The 23,416-nt window shown below is 48.7% G+C and overlaps 1 protein-coding gene across 2 annotated transcripts; it reads right to left on the bottom strand.

The window, feature by feature from the left end:
* Positions 1 to 23,032, bottom strand: LOC147962402 (uncharacterized). 2 transcript variants are annotated; one of them, XM_087536323.1, is made up of 4 exons: positions 22,980 to 23,032; positions 22,636 to 22,758; positions 22,270 to 22,360; positions 1 to 843 (listed from the first exon to the last, which is right to left on the bottom strand). In XM_087536323.1, the coding sequence occupies exons 1-4, from the start codon at positions 23,030 to 23,032 to the stop codon at positions 667 to 669; spliced, it is 444 nt and encodes a 147-aa protein (XP_087392449.1). In that variant the 3' UTR covers positions 1 to 666. The 2 variants fall into 2 exon arrangements, 1 of the variants encoding a protein (XP_087392449.1); XR_015611370.1 differs by lacking the exons at positions 22,270 to 22,360; positions 22,636 to 22,758; positions 22,980 to 23,032 and adding an exon at positions 1,150 to 1,541.
* Between the last annotated feature and the right edge of the window lie 384 nt (positions 23,033 to 23,416).

Raw genomic sequence — 23,416 nt, forward strand, 5'->3', positions numbered from 1 at the left:
TCAAAATACAGTACATTGCCTGAATTTTTTTGCAAACTGGATTCAGTACACTGCCTTTCAGATATTCAGCACATTGCTTGGCAAATTCTGCAAACTGAATTTCATTCAGTACATTTCCTGACAACATACATTACATTGCCTCACAACCATTTGTGGATAAGATCAGTAGCAAATGAACTAGGATAAGATCATCCCTAGAACTAAACCTGATACAAATATCAGAATGCCACACACCAACATCCACCCTTTCCTAAGTAAATTGTCACTAACTGATGCAGCAACACCACCATACCCTGCAGTTTGTTCAGTTCTCTTCTGCATTTCCACATGCAATGCACCAGCACCTACATCTCCATCTGTACATAATGCTGAAACATCATCCCCTAGCTTCCATACTCTCCCAGCAATACACGCAGGAATTGAGATGTTGGGTCGTCGTGCTATTGTCTGAACCCATGCTGTTCAAAAAACTGAAGTTTATAAGACATGGGAATTGAACAGAACAGAGGAGGACAGAGCATGGGACAGAAAGTACCAAGACATGTTTATATTTGAGGGCAGAAAGTACCAATACATGTTTATATGCAACAGCAAGTAACACAGTACCAGTACATGTTTACATTTGAGAGCAGGTAACAAGATTCATATGACACAAAGTAAGAAGATTCATGATTCAGCTTCAATTGGCTTGTCATCTTGAGCAGCTTCTAGATTGGCACCTTCGACAACTTCATCGTCAATAATACTATGTAAGACGGATTTGTCTCCTGCTTCTGCATCTGCCTCTACACTCATAAATGCATCTTCATTCTCATTCAGTTCCTCACCATGTTCAGAAAACATCTAAAAAAAGAGGACATTAGTCTGTCAAACAACATTGACCTGATCAAATCACAACATAAATATACACCATGTATATATCTAGTTTCAGGAAACAAGCACAAATGCATTACTGTGTATGCAGTATTGAAGTATTGAAGCTACTAACATTTGACACAAAACAAGCACAAATACAGTGTTCTATTTGTTGTCTCCAAGTGCTAACATTTGGCACAAAAAGCAAGGGCGTGTATTGCCTACAAAACACATTCTGCAGGAGTGCTTATTTTCGTGGGAATTACAGGTTTACAGAGAGGTGGGGTAGTTCACCTTCAGCTACGATGTGGAGAACCGAAAGTGGGAAGGTCTTCGGGAGGTGGAGCACCGGCGGCGGACGAACCGTGTGGAAGAGGACGGGTAGTGGTGAGTGGTGACGAACTGTAGTGGTTGAACTGGTCCTTGGGAGGTGGAGCACCGGCAGCGGACTTTTGGCGGTGGAGCGATCGACGGGAGGTTGGGGTTGGCGGCGGCGCAGGGGCTCAGGGCCGCCGCTCGCGGCGCCCGTCTTCACCTGCCAGGGCCGCCGCTCGGCCGACGGTCTTCACCGGCCAGGGCCACCGCTCGAGCGCCGGTCCTCGTTCTGGGGCGCGCGGCGTGCATCGAGGCAAGCAGCAGACGGCGTCTAGGGTTAGTAGTTGGAGAACGAGAGATTGGCTGCTGGTGGTTTCTGTGAATCGGGATGTGAGGATGCAAGGTCGTGTACTCTACTCTGTAGTTGGGTCTAGTGGGCTGGCCGGACGGGCCTTGGGATGGGCTTTTATTAATCGGTCTATTTGGTCTATTCGGTCCTAAACATAGCATGACCGATCAGACCGAAACTAGTTCGGTCTTCTATTTGCACAGACCGTTTTCTATTCGGTCTTTTTCGAATTCGGTCTTTTCGGGTTCGGTCTCGGTCTTTTCAGTTTTGGTCTTTGGTTTTTATGCCCGGGGTGAGCAGGAGGACGCGCCCATCGAATCTGGCCGGAGGAGATGGAGGAGCGGGCCGAGGGGATTACGTGGGTGTGCTGGGCGCTGCTGGCAGCCACCGGATTCGGCCGGGATCGACCGCCATAGGTGGCGGCGGCGAGAGTCTCGTGGGACAGGGACAAAGAATTGGCATTATACCAAAAACTCAAGCAACGTCGCGGTTTATGATTGAATCTCGGAGGCATTCTTTTCACTTTGGTGATCCATGTCCATGGCCTATTTCAAATTCACCGCGAGTTTTGGCAACGACCATAAGACGTGCATATGGTGGCGGGATGTCCTAGATGAATCCATATTGGAGGGGATCGGTTGCAATTGAGCATATTTCTTGTAGTGATAGTTCAGGGTATGGAGTTCCGGGATTTGAAGGTCGGGGTTCATTTGCGACCGCGTCTACAACCACAAGGTTCGTTTCAGACTTCACTCAAAATAAAACCAATACGTTTCTTTGAAAAATAAAGTGTGACGAGGAACATTCACGAAGGCCAAAACTATTAATACAAATAAACAAAAAAACAAACTGATTCTTGTCGGCCAGTATTTTATGGGTTTTTCATCAGAGAACCATAGAAATTGCATAAAATGTTAGATGTGAACGAAAATTGGCATGTGTGCTTGTGCAAAAAATTTGGGTCCGTTTGGTGGATCCAAAAACAAAACACTTTGAGACTTGGCCTTCCGTCCTAACCGAAGCAGCACATTTCCACATGGTGTATCTCTTGCCATGCATGACACGATTCCAAAATTTGGCATCATGTGGGAATTGCCAAGAGAGGACCCCACGCAAAAAATGAACGAGTTCAGACACCAAACACAAGTTCCGTCACGACCGGCGTGTATTTTACGGTTTTTTCATCGGAAAACCATAGAAATTGCATAAAATGTTAGATGTGAACGAAAATTGGCATGTGTGCTTGCCATGTTGTTGTGTGCGTGTGCAAAAAATTTGGGTCCGTTTGGTGGATCCAAAAAAAACACTTTGAGACTTGGCCTTCCGTCATAACCGAAGCAGCACGTTTCCACATGGTGTATCTCTTGCCATGCATGACACGATTCCAAAATTTGGCATCATGTACGAATTGCCAAGGGAGGACTCCACGCCAAAAATGAACGAGTTCAGACACCAAACACAAGTTCTGTCACGACTGACGTGTATTTTATGGGTTTTTCATCGAAAAACCATAGAAATTGCATAAAATGTTAGGTGTGAACGAAAATTGGCATGTGTGCTTGCCATGTTGTGTGCGTGTGCAAAAAATTTGGGTCTGTTTGGTGGATCCAAAAAAAAAACACTTTGAGACTTGGCCTTCCGTCCTAACCGAAGCAGCACGTTTCCACATGGTGTATCTCCTGCCATGCATGACACGATTCCAAAATTTGGCATCATGTGCGAATTGCCAAGGGAGGACCCCACGCAAAAAATGAACGACTTCAGACACCAAACACAAGTTCCGTCAAGACTGGCCGTACTGACACTTGTGGGTTCCGAGCAGCCGTACTGACACTTATGGGTTTGGACGACTCGTACTGACATTTGGCATCATGTGGGTTCGAACAACTCATACTAGCTCATACTTGCGTGGGTCCGGGCATCCGTTCAATGGGCACAATTAATGCAACCTTGACAATTTGTAATGGAGGCAACACATTATATAAGAACGTTATTCGTCGTGTTAATATGTGCAGGGAATGCATTATGTGAGGGCATGATTGGAAGGGAGGTGGGGCCCCTTTGTGGGGAGATAAATGATACATATACGTAGTCTAACAGAAGTAGATAACCGACCGGCGATTTTGTTTCCTTTCCAGAAAGGTAGCTATCGTTAGCAACGGAAGGAGACGAGGCATGCACGCCCTACATTACCGGACTGCATGCAAAAGATTTTGAGGAGGTGGTATTTTCCATAGGAAATTTTTGGAGGATTCTAGAAAGTTACTTCCAATCCCATCAACAATAAACAAAACACGGGTTTATCTCTTCGGCAAGAAATAAATGACTAGATTGTAACCTACACGATCGTGTACCCAGCCTATATATATGCTTTGTACGCATCAACCTAAACCTCACCACAGCCCAGCCTCCCTCCTTGAATCCCATCCTTGAACCTTGAGCAGAAGCAACCAATCTCACCATCACCAACACCGTCATATGTCTTCCTATCATCCTGCTGCGTCCGTCAGGCCTGCACAGTCAGTCACGAAGCAGTCCAAGTCACGTGCATCAAAGCCCCCACCTTTATCGACAAAGTCAGGTGCACCGAAGCCGCCACACTCGTCGGCAAAGAAGGTATACATATCTCATTGAACCCGTACATCAACTCGTGTAGATCAACATGACATAGCAGTCCCGATTTACCATAGCCTACTATAGATCCACATGACGCCTCTTGTGTAGATCAGTCCCGATTTCCTTTTTTTGAATGACAATCCCGATTGCATCCTGTTTACATTACATCAAAAAAAGATCAGTAGATTACATAAAAAAAGATTAGCTTAAGTACAAGTTACATTAATCAAATCATTACTTCAGCCTGGCACGTCTTAAACTAATTAGCCAGCAATATAGTACGTCAACGAATGAGTACAGTAAAGTTATATTTTTATTTCTCAGTGGTACGTACAGTAAAATTATATTTTTATTTATCAGTAAAAATATGCTGAAAATCCGTAGGCACGTTCACCATAACCTACTCTTACTGAAGATAGAAAGAGAACATGCATGCAAATTAAAGATAGAAAGAGAACATGCATGCAAATTAAAACAACACCGCATATAGCCAAATAAACAGCCTAAATGATAATCTTAATTATTTGTTCACAATAAATCTCTTATTTTTGTTGGCTTGTCATTGAAAATAATCTTTGCACATACAGGGTATCTGATGAAGCTATGTACCTAGGGTAGGGTCATGGACCTGTCCTAACTACCCTACCCAAGGACATCTCTAGAAGAAATCACCTTTCAATCGACTTGAAGGTGTTCCACTCGACAGACTCAAAGTCACTCGACCAAGATCCAACCACTCGACAGCCAGGAGACCTAAAGTCACCCCGCATGCTAACGGTCGGTCATTAAATAGCTTTTATGGTCATCATAGCACTTTATTACTAGCGTTACCAGTAACACCCTGCCTTAATTTACATTGAACCCTTCGTAACGTGGGCTGGCCGGGGTCCTGGCGCACTCTATATAAGCCACCCCCCTCCTCCGAGACAACGGTTCGCACCTCTGTAACTCATACTCACATCATCCAGTCAACCGCCTCCGGGCTCCGAGACGTAGGGTTTTTACTTCTTCCGAGAAGGGCATGAACTCGTAAACCTTGCGTCCTTACAACTTCTCCATAGCTAAGATCTCGCCTCTCCATACTTACCCCCCAACATTACTGTCAGACTTAGAACCACGATAGTTGGCGCCCACCGTGGGGCCGGTGTTTTAGCGTTTTGTTGGAGGAGTTGCGATCTTTTCCGATCCGAATCATCATGGTTTTCGATGGAGTTTTGGTGGAGGGCCGCGAGATCCGTCTCGGCGCGCTCACGTTCATCGCCGACGACTCTGCCTGGCTTCAGGAAGCTCCGCTCGACGTGGACGCACTCCCTGTCCGCGGGGCAACGCAGTTTAGCGCGTGCGTCCGCGGCGTGCTCCTGCGGCAACCGTCGACCCCCTACCGGTCGGTTCCTGTGTTGTCCCCCCTCCCCGTTTCCCGCCGGCGCAAGCGCTCCGGTCGGTCAAGACTTCAGCGGTGGGTGAGACACGCGGTGGCCCGCCAGTCGGCCATCCCTCAAGTCGCGGCGATCGAGCCCGACGAATACCTCTACGGCTTGTTCGACCTGGCTCCGAAGAGACTGCATCCGAATGCGATAGCAGCGATCCGGTGGCAGAGGTTCTGATGGTCGACGGACCGCCCAGTCCCCCCGGTTTTACCCGCACCGATGGAGGCGCGGGAGGAGGCGACCCGTCGCGTCTCCATGAAGAGTATCTTCCTGAGCCTCTCACGTCGCTGCAGAGAGAAGAACTTCGCCGCCGGAACATGGATGCACTGCACACTCCTATCGTCGGAGAAACCCCCGAGGCTCACTCCTTGGAAGATGCGCGCCTGGCAAACTTAGCCGAGTGCACTCGACTGGAGAACCTCCAGCGAGCACTCGACGAGCGTGCGCGACAACGGGTTCCCGAATCCAGTCGATGTCAGCTCTTCCCGCCCCCATAGGTATATCGAACTCCGATTCAGAATTTAGCAGCTGCAGCCCGTATAGCGGAGTCGATTCAGCCTTCCCAGTCAGAGGCTGGCAGAGGCTTGCTGCAGATCAGAGCGTTACTCCGGGCAGCAGGAGATCAGAATTCCGCTGTTTCTCAGTCACGGAACAGGATTCACAGCAGATCCGTTGCCGCGGACACAGTCCAGTCGGCTCATAGCCCGAGATCGCCCCCGAGACGTGAGGGACGTGGAGACCGGCGTGACCAGTATGGGAACCATGAGCAGTATGACCACCGAGTCGATCGTGACGGTCGACGTCGAGTGCCCACGCCTCCCCCGAGGAGCGGGTCGTATGTGCCTCGCCAGCAGGATGACAGGCGCCCTCATAGTGGTGGGCGAAGGATTCCAGTCGACCCCAGAGGGCCAGGCTTTGACGCGAGATCCATTCTCGTCCAGGTTTTGGTCGATAGGAACAGGGCTCACCAAGAAGATCACGACAGAGATGCACCTACCAGCAGCAGAGTACATGTTTCGGGGCCAGAGTGCTTTAGTAGAGCCATCAGGGCCGCTGTGATTCCTCCCAATTTCAGGTTGGCGACTAGAGTCAGTAAGTTCACTGGCGAGTCCAAGCCCGATACTTGGCTTGAGGACTACCGAGTGGCCGTCTAGATTGGCGGCGGCAATGATGAAGTGGCCATGAAGCACCTGCCTCTCATGTTCGAGGGCTCGGCCAGAGCGTGGCTAAACCAGTTAGCGCCTAGCAGCATTTACACTTGGGAAGATCTCTCCCGAGTGTTCGTCACCATATTTGAAGGCACATGCAAGCAACTAGCAGGACTGACGGAACTGCGGTCCTGTGTGCAAAAGCCGAATGAAACCTTGAGGGATTACATCCAGAGATGGATCACGTTACATCACTCGGTGGAGAATGTGCCTGACCACCAAGCATTTTGTGCCTTCAAGAAAGGCGTCAAGTACAGATAACTGAATTTGAAATTCGTTCACCGGAGATATGTCCCTGAATCGGATGATGGAGATTGCCACCAAGTACGCTAACGGCGAAGATGAGGATCGACTCGGGAGTGGCAAGCTCAAGTCAGTCGCCCAAGAAACCGGAGGCAATTCCAGTCGGAAATAGAAGTGGAAAGCCAAGCCAGCGGCTCCAGGGGAAGCCTTAGCTTTGGCCCAAGGAAAGTCTAAAGGGAAACCTAAAGGGCCTTGGAACCCCAAAAGGGTTAAAGACCAGGAGGGAAATGATGTGTTGGACTTACCGTGTCTCGTCCACACGAAGAAAGATGAAGAGGGTAATTTTATTTACCCGAAACATACCACTCGGCAGTGTCGACTCTTGATCCAGCAGTTCCAGGGCAAGCAGCCCAAGGGTAAGGAAAAGGAGTCAGACAAGGTCGAAGACAAAGAGGACAGTGATGACGGATACCCTCAAGTCAATTCCACCCTGATGATTTTTGCTGATGTTGAGAGCAAAAGTCGACTGAAAGTTATTAACCGAGAGGTGAATATGGTCGCTCCGGCGACACCTAGTTACTTGAAATGGTCTCAGACTGCCATAACATTCGACCAGTCCGACCACCCAACGCACATCGCCACCCCTGGGAGGCAAGCTTTGGTGGTCGACCCAGTTGTTGAAGGCACTCGACTGACCAAAGTCCTGATGGATGGTGGCAGTGGTTTGAACATATTATATGCTGAGACGTTGAAGGGGATGGGCATTCCGATGTCCAGACTCAGTGCCAGCAACATGAGTTTCCATGGAGTCATTCCTGGGAAGAAGGCTGAATCACTCGGCCAGATTGCTCTTGATGTGGTTTTCGGTGATTCCAAGAATTACCGCAAAGAAGAATTGACATTTGAAGTTGTAGACTTCCAGAGTGCCTATCACGCTATTTTGGGCAGGCCGGCTTATGCACGCTTCATGGCCCGACCATGTTACGTGTATCTCAAATTGAAGATGCCTGGCCCCAAAGGTGTGATCACCATTACGGGCAATCAGAAGAAAGCGGAAGAATGTTTTCAGAAGGGTTCGAAGATCGCCGACGCACAGATGGCAGTGGTGGAGTTGCAGGAATACTAGAAGACTGCAGACCCGAGTGATCTATTGCGAGCCAAGAATCCCGCTACAGAGTCAGCTTTCCAGTCGACTGGCGACACGAAGACAGCTCACATCCACCCGACCGACCCCAGTGCCGCCCCGACTCATATCTCGACAACACTCGACTCCAAATAGGAAGAAGCGCTCATCCAGTTCCTCCGTGAGAACTGGGACATCTTCGCGTGGAAGCCTTCTGACATGCCAGGTGTTCCCAGGGAGCTGGCTGAGCATCGCCTGAGAGTCGACTCAAATGTAAAACCTGTCAAGGAACATCTTCGACGGTCCGCCGTCCAAAAGAGAGAAGCTATTGGCGAAGAGGTGGCTCGGCTCTTAGCAGCGGAGTTCATCCGAGAAATCTACCACTCCGAGTGGCTCGCCAACGTTGTCATGGTCCCCAAGAAGGACAAGTCACTTCGCATGTGCATTGACTTTAAACATATCAATCGGGCCTGCCCGAAAGATCATTTTCCTCTCCCCCGCATCGACCAGATAGTTGACTCGACTGCGGGATGTGAGCGACTGTCTTTCTTAGACGCCTATTCCGGGTACCATTAGATCCGTCTGTATGGACCTGACGAGATCAAGACAGCTTTCATCACTCCATTCGGGTGCTTCTATTATGTTACCATGCCGTTCGGCCTCAAGAATGCTGGAGCCACATTCATGAGGATGATTCAGAAGTGTTTACTCACTCAAATCAGTCGGAACGTGGAAGCATACATGGATGATATTGTGGTCAAGTCACGGAAGGGTTCCGACCTGCTGACTGACCTTGCTGAAACCTTTGCCAACCTCAGGAGGTATGATATCAAGCTTAATCCATCAAAGTGTGCATTCGGAGTCCCTGGCGGAAAGTTACTTGGTTTTCTCGTTTCCGAACGGGGAATCGACACCAATCCAGAAAAAGTTGGCACTATACTCCGAATGAAAAGCCTTGTGCGAGTGCACGACGTCCAGAAGCTTACTGGTTGTTTGGCCGCCCTAAGTCGATTCATATCTCGTCTCTGTGAAACGGCATTACCTCTTTACCGATTGATGAAGAAGTCCGACAAGTTCGAGTGGACTCCCGAAGCTGATGCAGCGTTTGCAGAGCTCAAAGCTCTGCTCTCCACCCAGCCGGTGCTTGCTGCCCCAATCAGCAAAGAGCCTTTGCTGCTTTACATTGCAGCCACAGGACAAGTCGTCAGTACGGTACTTACGGTCGAGCGGGAATAAGAAGGGAAAACCTTCAAAGTTCAGCGCCAGTATATTATATTTCTGAAGTCTTGACCCCATCGAAGCAAAGATATCCTCACTATCAGAAGCTTGTATATGGGATTTATATGACCACCAAGAAAGTTGCTCACTACTTCTCTGATCATTCCATTACAGTCGTCAGCGACGCTCCATTATCAGAGATCCTGCATAACAGGGATGCAACTGGTCGAGTGGCAAAATGGGCGATTGAACTCCTTCCCCTTGATATCAAGTTTGAGGCAAAGAAAGCTATCAAGTCCCAAGCAATCGCAGATTTCGTAGCCGAGTGGATTGAACAGCAGCTGCCGACTCAGATTCACTCGGAGCATTGGACTATGTTTTTCGACGGCTCCAAGATGCTGAGTGGTTCCGGTGCCGGAGTGGTGTTGGTCTCCCCCAGAGGAGATAAACTCAGATATGTTCTTCAAATCCATTTTGATTCCTCCAATAACGAGGCAGAATATGAAGCACTTTTATATGGGTTGCACATGGCCATCTCACTCGGCGTCCGTCGCCTCATGGTCTATGGCAACTCAGATTTGGTGGTTAATCAGGTGATGAAGGAGTGGGATGTCAGAAGTCCAGCCATGACTGGTTATTGCAATGTAGTGAGAAAGCTGGAGAAGAAATTCGAGGGGTTAGAGCTTCATCACATACCCCGACTGAAAAATCAAGCAGCCGATGATTTGGCAAAAGTAGGTTCCAAAAGAGAAGCCATTCCCAGCAATGTGTTCTTGGAACACATCCACACACCATCAGTCAAGGAGGATCCCTTCACGGAAGAGGCCCCGCAGCCAAAAAGCTCCATGGATTCAACTGAAGTTGAAGTTCCAGCTGTGGTCGATCTGATAATGGAAGTGCTGGTTATCACTCCCATCTGGACAGAACCGTATATCGCGTACATCCTAAGGAAAGAACTCCCAGAAGACGAGGAAGAGGCTCGACAGATCGTCCGTCGATCCAAGGCCTTTACAGTCATAAAGGGACAGTTATATAGGGAAAGCACGACTGGGGTCGGCCAGAAGTGTATCACACCAGAAGAAGGTCAGATGATCCTTAACGATATCCACTCGGGGACCTGTGGTCATCATGCGTCCTCTCGGACCATTGTGGCTAAAGCATACCGAGCGGGGTTCTACTGGCCAAGGGCCAATGAGATGGCTAAAGAGATAGTCGACAAATGTGACGGATGTCAGTATTACTCCAATATGCCGCACAAGCCCGCGTCAGCCCTGAAAACCATTCCACTCGTCTGGCCCTTCGCTGTTTGGGGCTGGACATGGTTGGGCCACTGAGAACAGGCAGGAGCGGCTTCACTCATGTGCTAGTAGCAGTCGACAAGTTCACCAAATGGATTGAATCCAAGCCTATCAAGAATCTCGATGCTTGCACCGCTATCAGTTTCATCAGAGAGTTGATATTCAGATATGGAGTTCCGCACAATATCATCACGGACAATGGGTCAAACTTTGATTCAGACAAGTTCAGGGCCTTTTGCGCCTCTCAGGGCACTCGGGTCGACTATGCTTCGGTCGCTCACCCCCAGTCGAATGGACAAGCAGAAAGGGCAAATGGCCTAATTCTCAAAGGACTGAAACCCCGATTGATATGCGATCTCAAGCACGCAGCAGGTGCATGGGTCGACGAGCTCCCATCAGTCCTTTGGGGATTGAGGACAACCCCGAATCGATTGACCGGAAGAACCCCATTCTTTCTGGTCTACGGAGCCGAGGCAGTCTTACCGAGCGACCTGCTTCACAACGCTCCCAGAGTCGAGCTCTACTCAGAAGATGAAGCAGAACAAGCCCGGCAGGATGCAGTCGACCTCCTAGAAGAAGAAAGAGAAATGGCCCTGATCTGATCGACCATCTATCAGCAAGACTTGCGTCGATTCCATGCCAGAAACGTGAAGAGCTGAGCCTTCCAAGAAGGAGACTTAGTCCTTCGAGTGGATCAGCAGAAACCACACAAGCTTGCTCCTACTTGGGAAGGCCCCTTCATAGTCACCAGAGTCTTCCACAATGGAGCATACCACCTCTACAATGTTGATCGCCAGATTGATGAGCCACGAGCCTGGAATGCGGAGCTACTGCGCCCCTTTTATACTTGAATTCTCACTCGGACGAGATGTAATAAGAAAAACTCCTGTAGTTTATTTATCAAAGACAAGAGCGTTATAATTTTCCCAGTGATTATTATTGTTTTTGTTTGCGTAAGAAATCCCCCAGCGGGTGGCTTAGCTGCGAATCCACTTCGCCTAAGTTTGAAAAATCCTACCGAGTGGAGAGCAATCCTCCCACTCGGGGGCTTAGCTGCGAATCCGTTTCGCCTAAGTTTGAAAAATCCTACCGAGTGGAGAGCAATCCTCCCACTCGGGGGCTTAGCTGCAGTCCAGTACTCGCCTAAGTTCTCCCACCTAGAGACTTAGCTGCAGTCAGGTACTCGCCTAAGTTTGAAAAATCCTACCGAGTGGAGAGCAACCCTCCCACTCGGGGGCTTAGCTGCAGTCTAGTACTCGTCTAAGTTCTCCCACTCAGAGACTTAGTTGCAGTCAGGCACTTGCCTAAGTTTAAAAAATCCTACCGAGTGGAGAGCAACCCTCCCACTCGGGGGCTTAGCTGCAGTCCAGTACTCGCCTAAATTCTCCCACTCAGAGACTTAGCTGCAATCAGACACTCGCCTAAGTTTGAAAAATCCTACTGAGTGGAGAGCAACCCTCCCACTCGGGGGCTTAGCCGCAGTCCAGTACTCGCCTAAGTTCTCACACCTAGAGACTTAGCTGCAGTCAGGTACTCGCCTAAGTTTGAAAAATCCTACCGAGTGGAGAGGAACCCTCCCACTCGGGGGCTTAGCTGCAGTCTAGTACTCGCCTAAGTTCTCCCACTCAGAGACTTAGCTGCAGTCAGGCACTCGCCTAAGTTTGAAAAATCCTACCGAGTGGAGAGCAACCCTCCCACTCAGGGGCTTAGCTGTAGTCCAGTACTCGCCTAAGTTCTCCCACTCAGAGACTTAGCTGCAGTCAGGCACTCGCCTAAGTTTGAAAAATCCTACCGAGTGGAGAGCAACCCTCCCACTCGGGGGCTTAGCTGCAGTCCAGTACTCGCCTAAGTTCTCCCACCTAGAGACTTAGCTGCAGTCAGGCACTCGCCTAAGTTTGAAAAATCATACCGAGTGGAGAGCAACCCTCCCACTCGGGGGCTTAGCTGCAGTCCAGTACTCGCCTAAGTTCTCCCACCTAGAGACTTGGCTGCAGTCAGGCACTCGCCTAAGTTTGAAAAATCCTACCGAGTGGAGAGCAACCCTCCCACTCGGGGGCTTAGCTGCAGTCCAGTACTCGCCTAAGTTCTCCCACCTAGAGACTTAGCTGCAGTCAGGCACTCGCCTAAGTATGAAAAAATCCTACCGAGTGGAGAGCAATCCTCCCACTCGGGGGCTTAGCTGCAGTCCAGTACTTGCCTAAGTTCTCCCAAACACATCTCAATCCTCAAGGACGATGAGGGGCAGGTCGACTGCCACCTTCTCCTGGAGAGCTTCGCCACAAATACAATGCGTGATTCATCCCGCTCTACAATAACAAAGTACGGGTCGACTGCCCCCTTCTCCTGGAAAGCTTCGCCACAAATACAAGGCATGGGTCGACTACTTCCCCCTCCTTCGGAGCTGCGCTGCGAATACAGAAAGTTGTCTCGAATAAAGATTGGGTTCACTCAGCAGGAGATCCATAAAGATATTCAACGGTAAACCAAGTTCAGATAAAATCCTAAAGGTTCTGGATCACGGATCGAGGTACTCGGGCATGCGGCCCAAAAAAGTTTAATCGTTACAAAAACCACTCGGCATTCCGAGGCAAATTTAAGGTAGGACACAAGAGTTTGTTCACTCCACGGGAGGAGGGCTGGCAGGCTCAACGAACTCGTCTAGGTCGACGCCATTGGCAATCCGAGTGGCGGCAGCTATGAAGGTCTCCATAAAAGTTCGGAAGTCGTGCTTCTGGGTGTTTGCGACCTTGATTGCGGCCAGCTTGTCTTGTCGCACCTCCTTGCAGTGGACACGAACCAAGGACAGAGACACATCAGCGCCACAACGAGCAGAAGACTTCTTCCACTCCTGCACTCGGTCAGGGATTCCGTTAAGTCGAGCCATCAGAGACTCAAGATCGTTTTGGAGCGTAGCCTCTGGCCAGAGTGCCGGGTCGATCCATGACATGGCGACCTTCAGTCGATCCAAGTAGTCCACGGCACCGTCGATGCGAGATTCCAGTCGGAGCAGATTCATGGCAGTTTCATCTTTCACGAGAGAGTTGATTGGATCTAGACCTGGTTCGATCTGCCCGGTCTCCTCTTCAAAGTTCTGGCAAAACTCTGCATTCACGATCCAAGGATAAGTCAACTTTCATACACTGAGTCGACACAAAAAAAATCAGTCGGAACTAAATGTGCACCTTCAAGCTTGATATACAAATTCTTGGCAAGGCTCCTCAGGTAGCTCTCCAGATCGTCCCTCCTACGAGCGACGCCTTCCATCTTTTCGGTCAGGTTGAGGTTCTCCTTCTTCCAACGTGTGCACTCCCTGTTGGCTTCATTCAGAGCAGTCTTCAGCCTGGTATTCTCTTCTTCCAACTGGCCGACTGAAGCCAGCTTCTGTTCGGCCAGAGCGGTCCTGTCGTCAGCCTCCTTCTGGGCAGCAAACAAATCCAGATCCTTTTTCGCCAAAGCCTCTCTTAGTTTTTCTGCAAAGAAATGATGATTGATTCAGAAATAGCAGAAGGGTGCTCGAGCCTAAAACTGACCAATCGACAAACTTGTCTTACCGGTGGCGCCGTCTCTGACCGTCTGCAGTTCTGTCCTGGCCAGCTCCAAGTCAAGTTTCAGTTGAATCTGCTGACTTTCCAAATCAGCGAAGCGAGCTCCAAGATCACAAGATTTCTGAAATCAAAGGGGAGAAATTATTCCACAGCAAAAAACGACAAATACTAAGACTATAGTCGATTGCCTGCAGTCCACCATAGTCTCGGGGACTACACCCAGTGAGTGCACTTTGCGTGCCCCCACCGGTTCTGATTCCACTCGACTGGCCCGCCGGAGTCGAGTTCAAAAAAAAGGAAGAAAGAGAGACAAAGTAGAACTCAGACCACAGTCGACTGCCCGCAGTCGACCGCGGTCTCGGGGACTACACCCAGTGGGTGCACTTTGCGTGCCCCCACCAGTTCTGATTCCACTCAACCGGATCGAGCGGAAGAAACAAACTACCAGTTCGGTTTTACTCGACAAAATACAAAGACTACGATCGACTGCCAGCAGTCCGCCGTAGCCTCGGGGACTACACCCAGTGGGTGCACTCAGCGTGCCCCCACTAGTCCAAAAAATTCAATCGACACACCCAGTGGGTGTACAGATGAAAAGATTTTTGGAAAGAATCTTCAGATAGCATATCCTAACAGAACAAGCAGCGACCAACTAACCTGAACATTGCTCTGGAGAGCCGAGCTGGCATCATAGGCGGCTTGGCTGGCGTCCCGCACCGTCTTCATCTTCTCCATCATAATGCCCGCCTGGCGTATGGCTTCCCTAGCAGCATTTACCTCGTCCTCCGGGACATGATGGGTTGCAAAAAGTGAAGGCGGGTCGACAAGGGCCTGAGCGGTCGAGGAAGAAGGCAAGGCACTCGACAGGGGCTCCGCGAAGGTAACAGAACCCCAATTGACGTCACCAGTGTCCTGAATGACTCGTTCCGCCCTTGGCGTCGACTGTAGCGCCTCACTTACAGGAGCTCGCCTACTCTTCCTCGTCAAAGACCTCTCGGGCTCTTCATCATCATTAGGGAGGTCAATAATGTTGGGAGCTGTACAAAGTTCAAATTGCCAAAATCACGTCACCCAGTGATGCACGATGCAGTTGAATCGACCAAACAAAGATAGTATGGCAGAAATCATACCCGGATTAGAAGTGACCACATCCTCCATCACCTCATCATCATCCCTGTAAGCTGAGGTCCCAGAAGTGGCATCGCTAACAATTCCAAAGTTCGTCCAGTTAAAACAAGAAAAATAAACAGCGCGGAGCGTCGAGTGAATACAAGGAGAGACACTCACGCGGAGGCGACAGGGATATCGATCTTGATCTTTGGCAGCGCCTTCCGAGTCTTCGGTTCTGCAACTTTGGGATGCTTTGGCGCCTTCTCAGTCGTGGTTGGTGAAGAGATCCGAGGACGCTTCGAAGACTGACCAGCCTAAGCAGTCGCCTTGTCGCGGGCACTCGGCCGATCCTGGTCAAGCTTGGATCGTCTCTCTATGCGAGGAGGCGGCTCGACTTCTTCCTCATCACTCGAGTCGTCGCTTCCTCCATCCCCTTCACCATCGGAAGTCCACTCGCCACTTTCGCCACCACTCGCCTCGCCTTCCAGAGCTTGCTCTTGCTCCCCGTTGGGCATCAAATACATTTCAATAATGGCCTGAAAGAAAGCAGGGAGAACAAAGTCAGTCAACGCAATACAGACAGCTGCGCGAGTGAATTCAGATTACAAGCAAAAACTCAGAATCAGACCTGCTCTGGTGCACGCGACTGGTCGAATGGGAGAACTCTCCTGGCTCCTCTTGGGTTGTCCTTGTTCCCGGTAATGCTCGACAGCCACTTCTCCAGCGTGTCGTCATCGACCTCCTCCGGGTGGATCCGAGTGGAGTCTTCTAGACCCGAATACATCCACATCGGGTGGTCTCGGGCTTGGAGAGGCTGGATGCGCCGCCGAAGGAAGACCTCCAAGAGATCCATACCAGTGACCCCGTCACGAATGAGCTGGACCACTCGGTTGACCAACACCTTCACGTGCGCCTTCTCCTCCGAGAGCACCTTCAAAGGGGAGGCTTTTTTCACTCGGTCCATGGTGAAGGGAGGGAGGCCAGTCGATTGCCCTGGCGTCGACTGGTCTTTACAGTACAACCAGGTCGACTGCCATCCGCGAACTGAATCGGGAAGAATCATGGCCGGAAAGGAGCTTTTTCCCCTCATATGGATGCCAAGACCCCCACACATCTGGATCACTTGGGTCCTCTCGTCACCCGGGTTAGCCTTTTTCACTGTCTGGGAGCGACAAGTGAAAATATGCTTGAAAAGACCCCAGTGAGGTCGACAACCCAAGAAGTTCTCACACAAGGAAATGAACACGGCAAGATAAACGATTGAGTTGGGGTTAAAATGGTGGAGTTGAGCCCCGAAGAAGTTCAGAAACCCTCGGAAGAAAGGATGAGGAGGCAAGGAAAACCCACGGTCGACGTGGGTGGCAAGAAGAACGCGCTCACCCTCCCAGGGTTGCGGCTCGTATTCCTTCCCCGGAAGCCGCGCCGAGTCGTAAGGGATCAGCCCTCCCTCGGCCAGGTCGTCGAGGTCTTCTTGGGAGATCCTCGAGTGGATCCAGTCGCCCTGGATCCAACCCCTCGGCAGGCCAGTCCACGAGGAAGATCCGCCCCGGCTCGTCGGCTTCCCCTTTGACCTCGCCGTCGCCTTCTTTGCCCGCTCCAGAGCCACTGTCTTCTCCTTCACCATTGTCGCCGACGAGACGCGTGTGGCGCGGTGGCGCTGGAGCGAGAGCGAGCGCAGAGGAGAGGCGTGAGGAGGAGAAGAGATAATGGGGCGCACTGCTCGGGAGACTCCGGTCCAACGCCTTATATGAGGCCGCTTTTGAGTGGCTGACAGGTAGGCCCAGATGGCTCTGTCAAATCCCATAACGACCGCACGAGCGATACGTGGCGAAAAAGGTGGCGCAGGGATCGAGGCGGCTCCGCTCTATCTCGTCCGATTACTACGGCCTCCCCCATCCCGCGCGCTTCCCAAAATTCGGATCCCACTAAATCCGCGGGCAGCAAATAACTTGTCAGACCAAAGATCTCCTCCGCACCGTCACTCGGAGCCTTACAAGTAAAGAAACTCACTCGACGAAGAATTAAGAATGGATCAAGGCAACTGAAAAGAAAGTTGCTGCCATCACTCGGGTCCATTGATCTAGAGCAAGATATGCTCACGGCATGAAAAACGAGTTGGAGAGGTCCTCAACTCCTTCCCCGCTGAGACCTCGATCCATTCGGGGGCTAATGATGAAGCTATGTACCTAGGGTAGGGTCATGGACCTTTCCTAACTGCCCTACCCAAGGACATCTCTAGAAGAAATCACCTTTCAATCGACTTGAAGGTGTTCCACTCGACAGACTCGAAGTCACTCGACCAAGAAGCGATCACTCGACCAAGATCCAACCACTCGACGGCCAGGAGACCTAAAGTCACCCCGCACGCTAACGGTCGGTCATTAAATAGCTTTTATGGTCATCATAGCACTTTATTACTGGCGTTACTAGTAACGCCCTGCCTTAATGTACATTGAACCCTTCGTAACGTGGGCTGGCCGGGGTCCTGACGCACTCTATATAAGCCACCCCGTCCTCCGAGACAAGGGTTCGCACCTCTGTAACTCATACTCACATCATCCAGTCGACCGCCTCCGGGCTCCGAGACATAGGGTTTTTACTTCTTTCGAGAAGGGCCTGAACTCGTAAACCTTGCGTCCTTACAACTTCTCCATAGCTAAGATCTCACCTCTCCATACTTACCTCCCTACATTACTGTCAGACTTAGAACCACGACAGTGCCCAGGTTGTATCAATGCACGGGTACTCGGAGTTTGTCCAGTTGCTAACCCAGGAACAGTATGTCATAGCTAGTCAAACGACAATTCGCGAAACTCTGAAGACTCCCGCAATGAACGTTAGGAGAGTTTTGTGCCAAAAGATTGCTAGCACATATGATTCACAAGTTGTCGCGTTTGTGATACACATGGTACCTATGAGAATAACCTTGCAAGACGTACACATCACAGGCCTGCCCAGCATGGGGAGGGACTATGTCCCTCCTCCGTTCAAAGAAGTGCAGGACTTATGGCTTGATTTAAAGGATCCTGAAGATAACAAACTGACCTTGAAAGGTATATGATATTTTCAGAACTATTTTTTCGTTTGATAATGGAACAAATTTCATAATTACAATACTTGACAAACAACCTTTTCAGGTCTTCGTAAGAAGATGATTGGCGAAGAGAGGCCACGGTTTGTGAAGCCTTATGTCTTGTACACCATTGGCAAGTTGGTTTGCCCAACGACACAACCCTATGTTGATCCCAAATATTTGGGAATTGTTATCGACATACATACTATAAACTCCATAAATTATGCTAAACTATCTCTTGACCACTTAATGTCAAGTGTGAGGAAGTTTGTGAACGGTGCCGCGAATTTGGAGGGAAATCTCCCACTACTGCAGGTAGTACAAACTCATTATTTCCTATGATATTCTTTAATTGGTCAATTATGTATTCTTTTTAATTCTCTCCCAGACTTGGTTCTATGAGAAATTCCGAGTCGACCATATTGATCGCACCATTTCCTATCTTCAACGAGATAAACCATTGATACAATACTGGGAAGAAGAAAAGGCAGCAAAGGTCGACAAAATAATATCGCAGAACTACATAGGAGTAGGACAGGTATATGCTTACTGTTGCTATTTGTCATCTGCTCAGTTTTTGCAAAATGACTCATAATATATAAAAAATTGCAGATGGTAGACGACCTCAGGCGCCCTTGGAAGCCAGTGCCGAAGGCTTCACATCAACCTACAAAGTCTACTTTTTAGGTACGTCCTATGTAACTTGTACAATGATACTACTCGTTTCTTAGGCTGAAACTATTTGTTTGTACAAATATTTTTATGAAACCATCAGTTCTAATTTATCTTAACTTGTAGGTCGATGGGACACTAGGCTGCGTACTCGCCCAGGTGGGAGAGATAAAAGCAATAGTGTGTCAGCAATATTCGGAGATTTCCGCAAAACTGGACGGAGTAGAAAGGCGCCAGAAGCAAAACATCATGCGCTTGGAGGACTTCATTTGTGCATTCAATGTATGCATTTGTTCTTTTTTTGTTGTAATTCATCCTTCTAGATGAGTGCATGACTAACATTTTTTCATTAATAGGATCATCGATTTGGAGTAGGACAGAAGGACTTTAATGAGGGTCAGAGAGTTGATAATAATATCAAGGTATGTCACAAAATTTCTAACTGTCTTCATGTCAGAATGTATGCTAACCATTTTTCATTTTAACGTGCGAACTAGAAAACCTCAAAGAATGTTGCTGCTAGTACAAATGAAGTGCCAAAGTGTGTCTACAGCAACCCCAACAAGAACCTTGCTGGGGAATTTGAGGTATGAATTCCATCTTGGTACAATGTTTTTTTGTCAACCATACTTAGTGCTAACTTGTCCATCTGTACAGAAGGTAAAAAAACACCCGTGGACCCCCACAAAGGAAAAACAGACAGAGATGACGCTGTGGACTCATTTGGTAAGCGTTTTAGGAGTGACAACAAGAACTTACCCTCCCAATCTGAGGTCAGCATCACATGTCTGAACTATATTGCTAGGAAAAGGTTTATTTCAACCATATTCTTAACTTGATGACAACATTGCAGAAGGTGAAGAAAACATATGTACACCCCCAGAAGTCAAAGACTGAAAGAGACGATAGCGAGAACTTACCCTCCGAATATGAGGTCTGCATCACATCTTAACCAAATTGCTAACAAACGTTTTTCTCAACCCATATTCCTAACCTTAAGTCAAATATCGCAGAAGGTCAAGCATACGTCCATGGATGCCATGGACTCCATAGGGAGGCGTGTCAGACATGACGGCCGGAAGAAAAAGAAGTCTTCACTCCTTCAGAGCGAGGAATACGAATTTTACACCCCCGCGCTCAGAAGGAAAAGAGCTCTATCTCAACAGACACATGACAGTAACGATATTATGTACACACAGAATAAGAAGATGAATCCCGGGAAAAGCAGCGCCCAGCAGCTAAAACAGCTCAAGGAGGACTTGATCAATTTTCAGGCAGAAACAGATCGAGTTACACAGAATATAGTAGTTGACTATGTAGACACTACTCCTGAGACCGCCAAGTTGGTGAAGATCAAGGACATACTTCTAACGCAGAAGTATCTTTAATGCCTGACAACACCAGATCATTCCTCCTTTGTAGCTTGGGTGGATGACGATGTAAGTGCTAACGCAAAATAGTATCTTTGATTATTTATATGTTTTCCAATTAAACTAATATCTTCTTTCTTAGGTACTCGATGCGGCGTTTGAACTCCTACGCCTAGACGGACTAGAAGGTGTACGAGACCATGGTACCGTGTATGTCGAAAGGTCGACCATTGTCAACATCCTAAAGAGAGATGGCACAGTCCCGAATTGTACCTTGGATGTTTTAAGCGGCAAATCAGGCACTAAATGGGGAGATAACTACCTGAAACATGACATGGTAAAAAATCCACCCTTCTCTTATATAAATAAGAAATTTTATTTTTAGGCACTTCAAACCAGTTACAAATTTTGCACGCAGATTTTCCTACCTTCAAATATTCCCAACCACCACTGGTTCCTGGCTGTTGTCAACTCCCAAAAGAGGGAGATTCAAATTCTGGACTCACTCCAATCAGGCAACAACCGCAAAGAAGTAATTGCTGCGGTAAGGCTCTAACAACATTTTATATAACTTACAGTTTATACGAATAATGTACTAAATTGAGTGATATGTTACTTGCAGCTTCTTGGAATGGAAACACATATTGATATAGCAGTGATGGAAAATAGAATGCCAGGAAGTAGATGGCTGGACACTCAAGTGGCTTCGTGGCCTATCACGGACTATGAAGTGCCACAACAAAAAGATGGGTGTTGAAATACATCCAATATTGGACTAGAGTGAGATTGTCGGCAATATTCAACCAGGTACCTACATCTTCCCTATCTAACTTAACTTTCACATATACAAAGGGTGCTAACGTCTACCTCCTATGCAGGATGACATAAGACAGTTCAGAAGATGGCTTGCTGCTGCGTTGATCAATTCACCTCACAATGAGTTGAAAGTTTGGAAGGCCATACCAGCAGTTGACTTAGAAGATGATTTAGAAGACGTCGACCTCGGAGGTGACGACGGACACAACGACAGCGGAGATGTCTTAGGAGACGATGGTTCCACACTATAGTTGTGTGGTGCTAGACTTAGGGAAGAGTTAATAGGATTGGGGGTGGTGTGGTTTTTGCCCCATAGACGGTTTCCACACCATTTTCAATTTTATTATTTTATCTATACATCGAAGATGTATCAAACATTTTTTTTGGTTGTGCTACTTTATCTATACGGCAAATTGCCGTACATTTACTACTTTTATCCATATTGAATATCTGCATTAATTTTCAATTAAAGTCTTTCACGCACAAAATCTTGTATTCGTTGTTTAATGATGCAATTCCCTTTGGTTTATAGGATGTGATTCAAAAACAAAATTTCTAAGTGGCTTTACACTTTCAGTCGCAATTTCCTTGTTACTTGTGTCCTTGGAAGCAACACAATCTTTTTAAACCTGGGGTTTCAATTCTGTATTATGCCAATGAATGATAGGCAAATGATGTCCTGTTATTTCAACTTGTGCATCCTACCATTTAATCGATGATCAGGATTTTCTAAAAAGCCAACTTGGCCACCAACTTGGGAACTATCCATTGCCTATCTGAGTGTTGAACAGGTGTACTAATTAACTAGACTGAACTGGAATGTCTGTTCATATGACCATGACTGAATCAGCTGAAACTGAAACATGCTCTATGTGGAATCTGAAACTGCACATGCTCTGCACTAATATCACATACAAAAAAAATCCTTGTGTACATGAGCTCCTGTATTTCGGACTTGCTGCTATACAAGCTAGTGTGGATTTCTGAATTTGAACAAGTACACAAGATGAGCAGAGAGGACGAGCATGGACCTGAACTGCTGCTGGTGTGATGGAACTCGTCCTCCTCCTAGGCGAGGACCATGGCTGGATCAGCTTTTTCCCTCCAAATCGCTTGTCACTGCTACACAGGAAGGATAGACATACACGTTTGACATCATTGTTTATCTCCACACGACACTATTTGAGTGAGAAACAAAAACATAGGATTTGTGATGCTATGACATCTTAATGATTCATGAACTAAGCTGAATAAGCCTAGGTCCAATTTCAGAATAAGCCTCGGTACAGACACAACTAGCAAGTGGCGGTGCCTGGGCCAGAGACGATGGAGAAGCTAGCTTACGAAATCGAGGAAAGAAATGGGGGCCAATGGATCGATGGGTCGGATGCGAGTACCTGCATCGGCCACGACAGATCTGTACGGCACTGGTCGGCGTGTAGGGCCTTGACGGCGACGGGGCATGCTGGCAACGTCTCGCCTTAGTCCTCCCCCTCGGCGACCCGCTCCACATCCTGCAGCTTAGGAGGGGAACACGAACGGCGGGGACATTTAGCCGCCGACCACAACCGCCGACCAGAAAAACAACTTGTATCATGATTCCTCACCATTATAATAACAATGATTTCAGCTTCTATAGATGTGCAATTTCAACGACTACAAACCCAAATTACAGACCCAAATATCATCCAATGCGGCAAATCAAATCAATCAACAAGTGAGATCTGTACGAAGCTAGTACCTTAGTGGAACTCCAACTCGGCGGCGCGCAGGGCCGTCACGGCGATGGGGCATGCCGCTGCAGCAACGTCTCGCCTTCGTCCCCCTCCCCCCTCCCCCTGAGCCACCGGCTCCAGAACACGAATGGCATGGCCATCTCGCCGACGATGACTGTGACACCATGGGGGCAACGCCGCAGCGCCCGCTCATCTGGCCGAAGGCGGGGCACCAAACCCTAGCGCCCGCACTGACTGCGCGAAGGGCCGTCACGGCGACCGGGGCTCGTCATCGTCCTCTCGCCCTACCGCGGCCAGCGTTCGATTGGGATTTTTTTCTCATTCGAGGTCTGCCTAAACAGTCGGCCTCATTTCCCTCAGGGAGCAGACGGCGATGGCTAATGAAAAAAAGATGAATACGTGAAATTCCACAAATGCCTTTCACTCGTTTTCTGAGGAAACC

This window comes from Triticum urartu, chromosome 7A (assembly GCF_056163025.1).
Source record: "Triticum urartu cultivar PI428250 chromosome 7A, HENAU_Tu73, whole genome shotgun sequence".
Classification (NCBI taxonomy): Eukaryota; Viridiplantae; Streptophyta; class Magnoliopsida; order Poales; family Poaceae; genus Triticum; species Triticum urartu.

Coding starts and splice junctions, on each gene's coding strand:
- LOC147962402 (XM_087536323.1), bottom strand. CDS start 23,032: ATGCCCCATCGCCGTGACGGCCCTGCGCGCCGCCGAGTTGGAGTTCCA. Junction 22,759..22,979: donor CGAGTTGGAGTTCCACTAAG/GTACTAGCTTCG, acceptor TCCCCTCCTAAG/CTGCAGGATGTGGAGCGGGT. Junction 22,361..22,635: donor ATCTGTCGTGGCCGATGCAG/GTACTCGCATCC, acceptor CTTCCTGTGTAG/CAGTGACAAGCGATTTGGAG.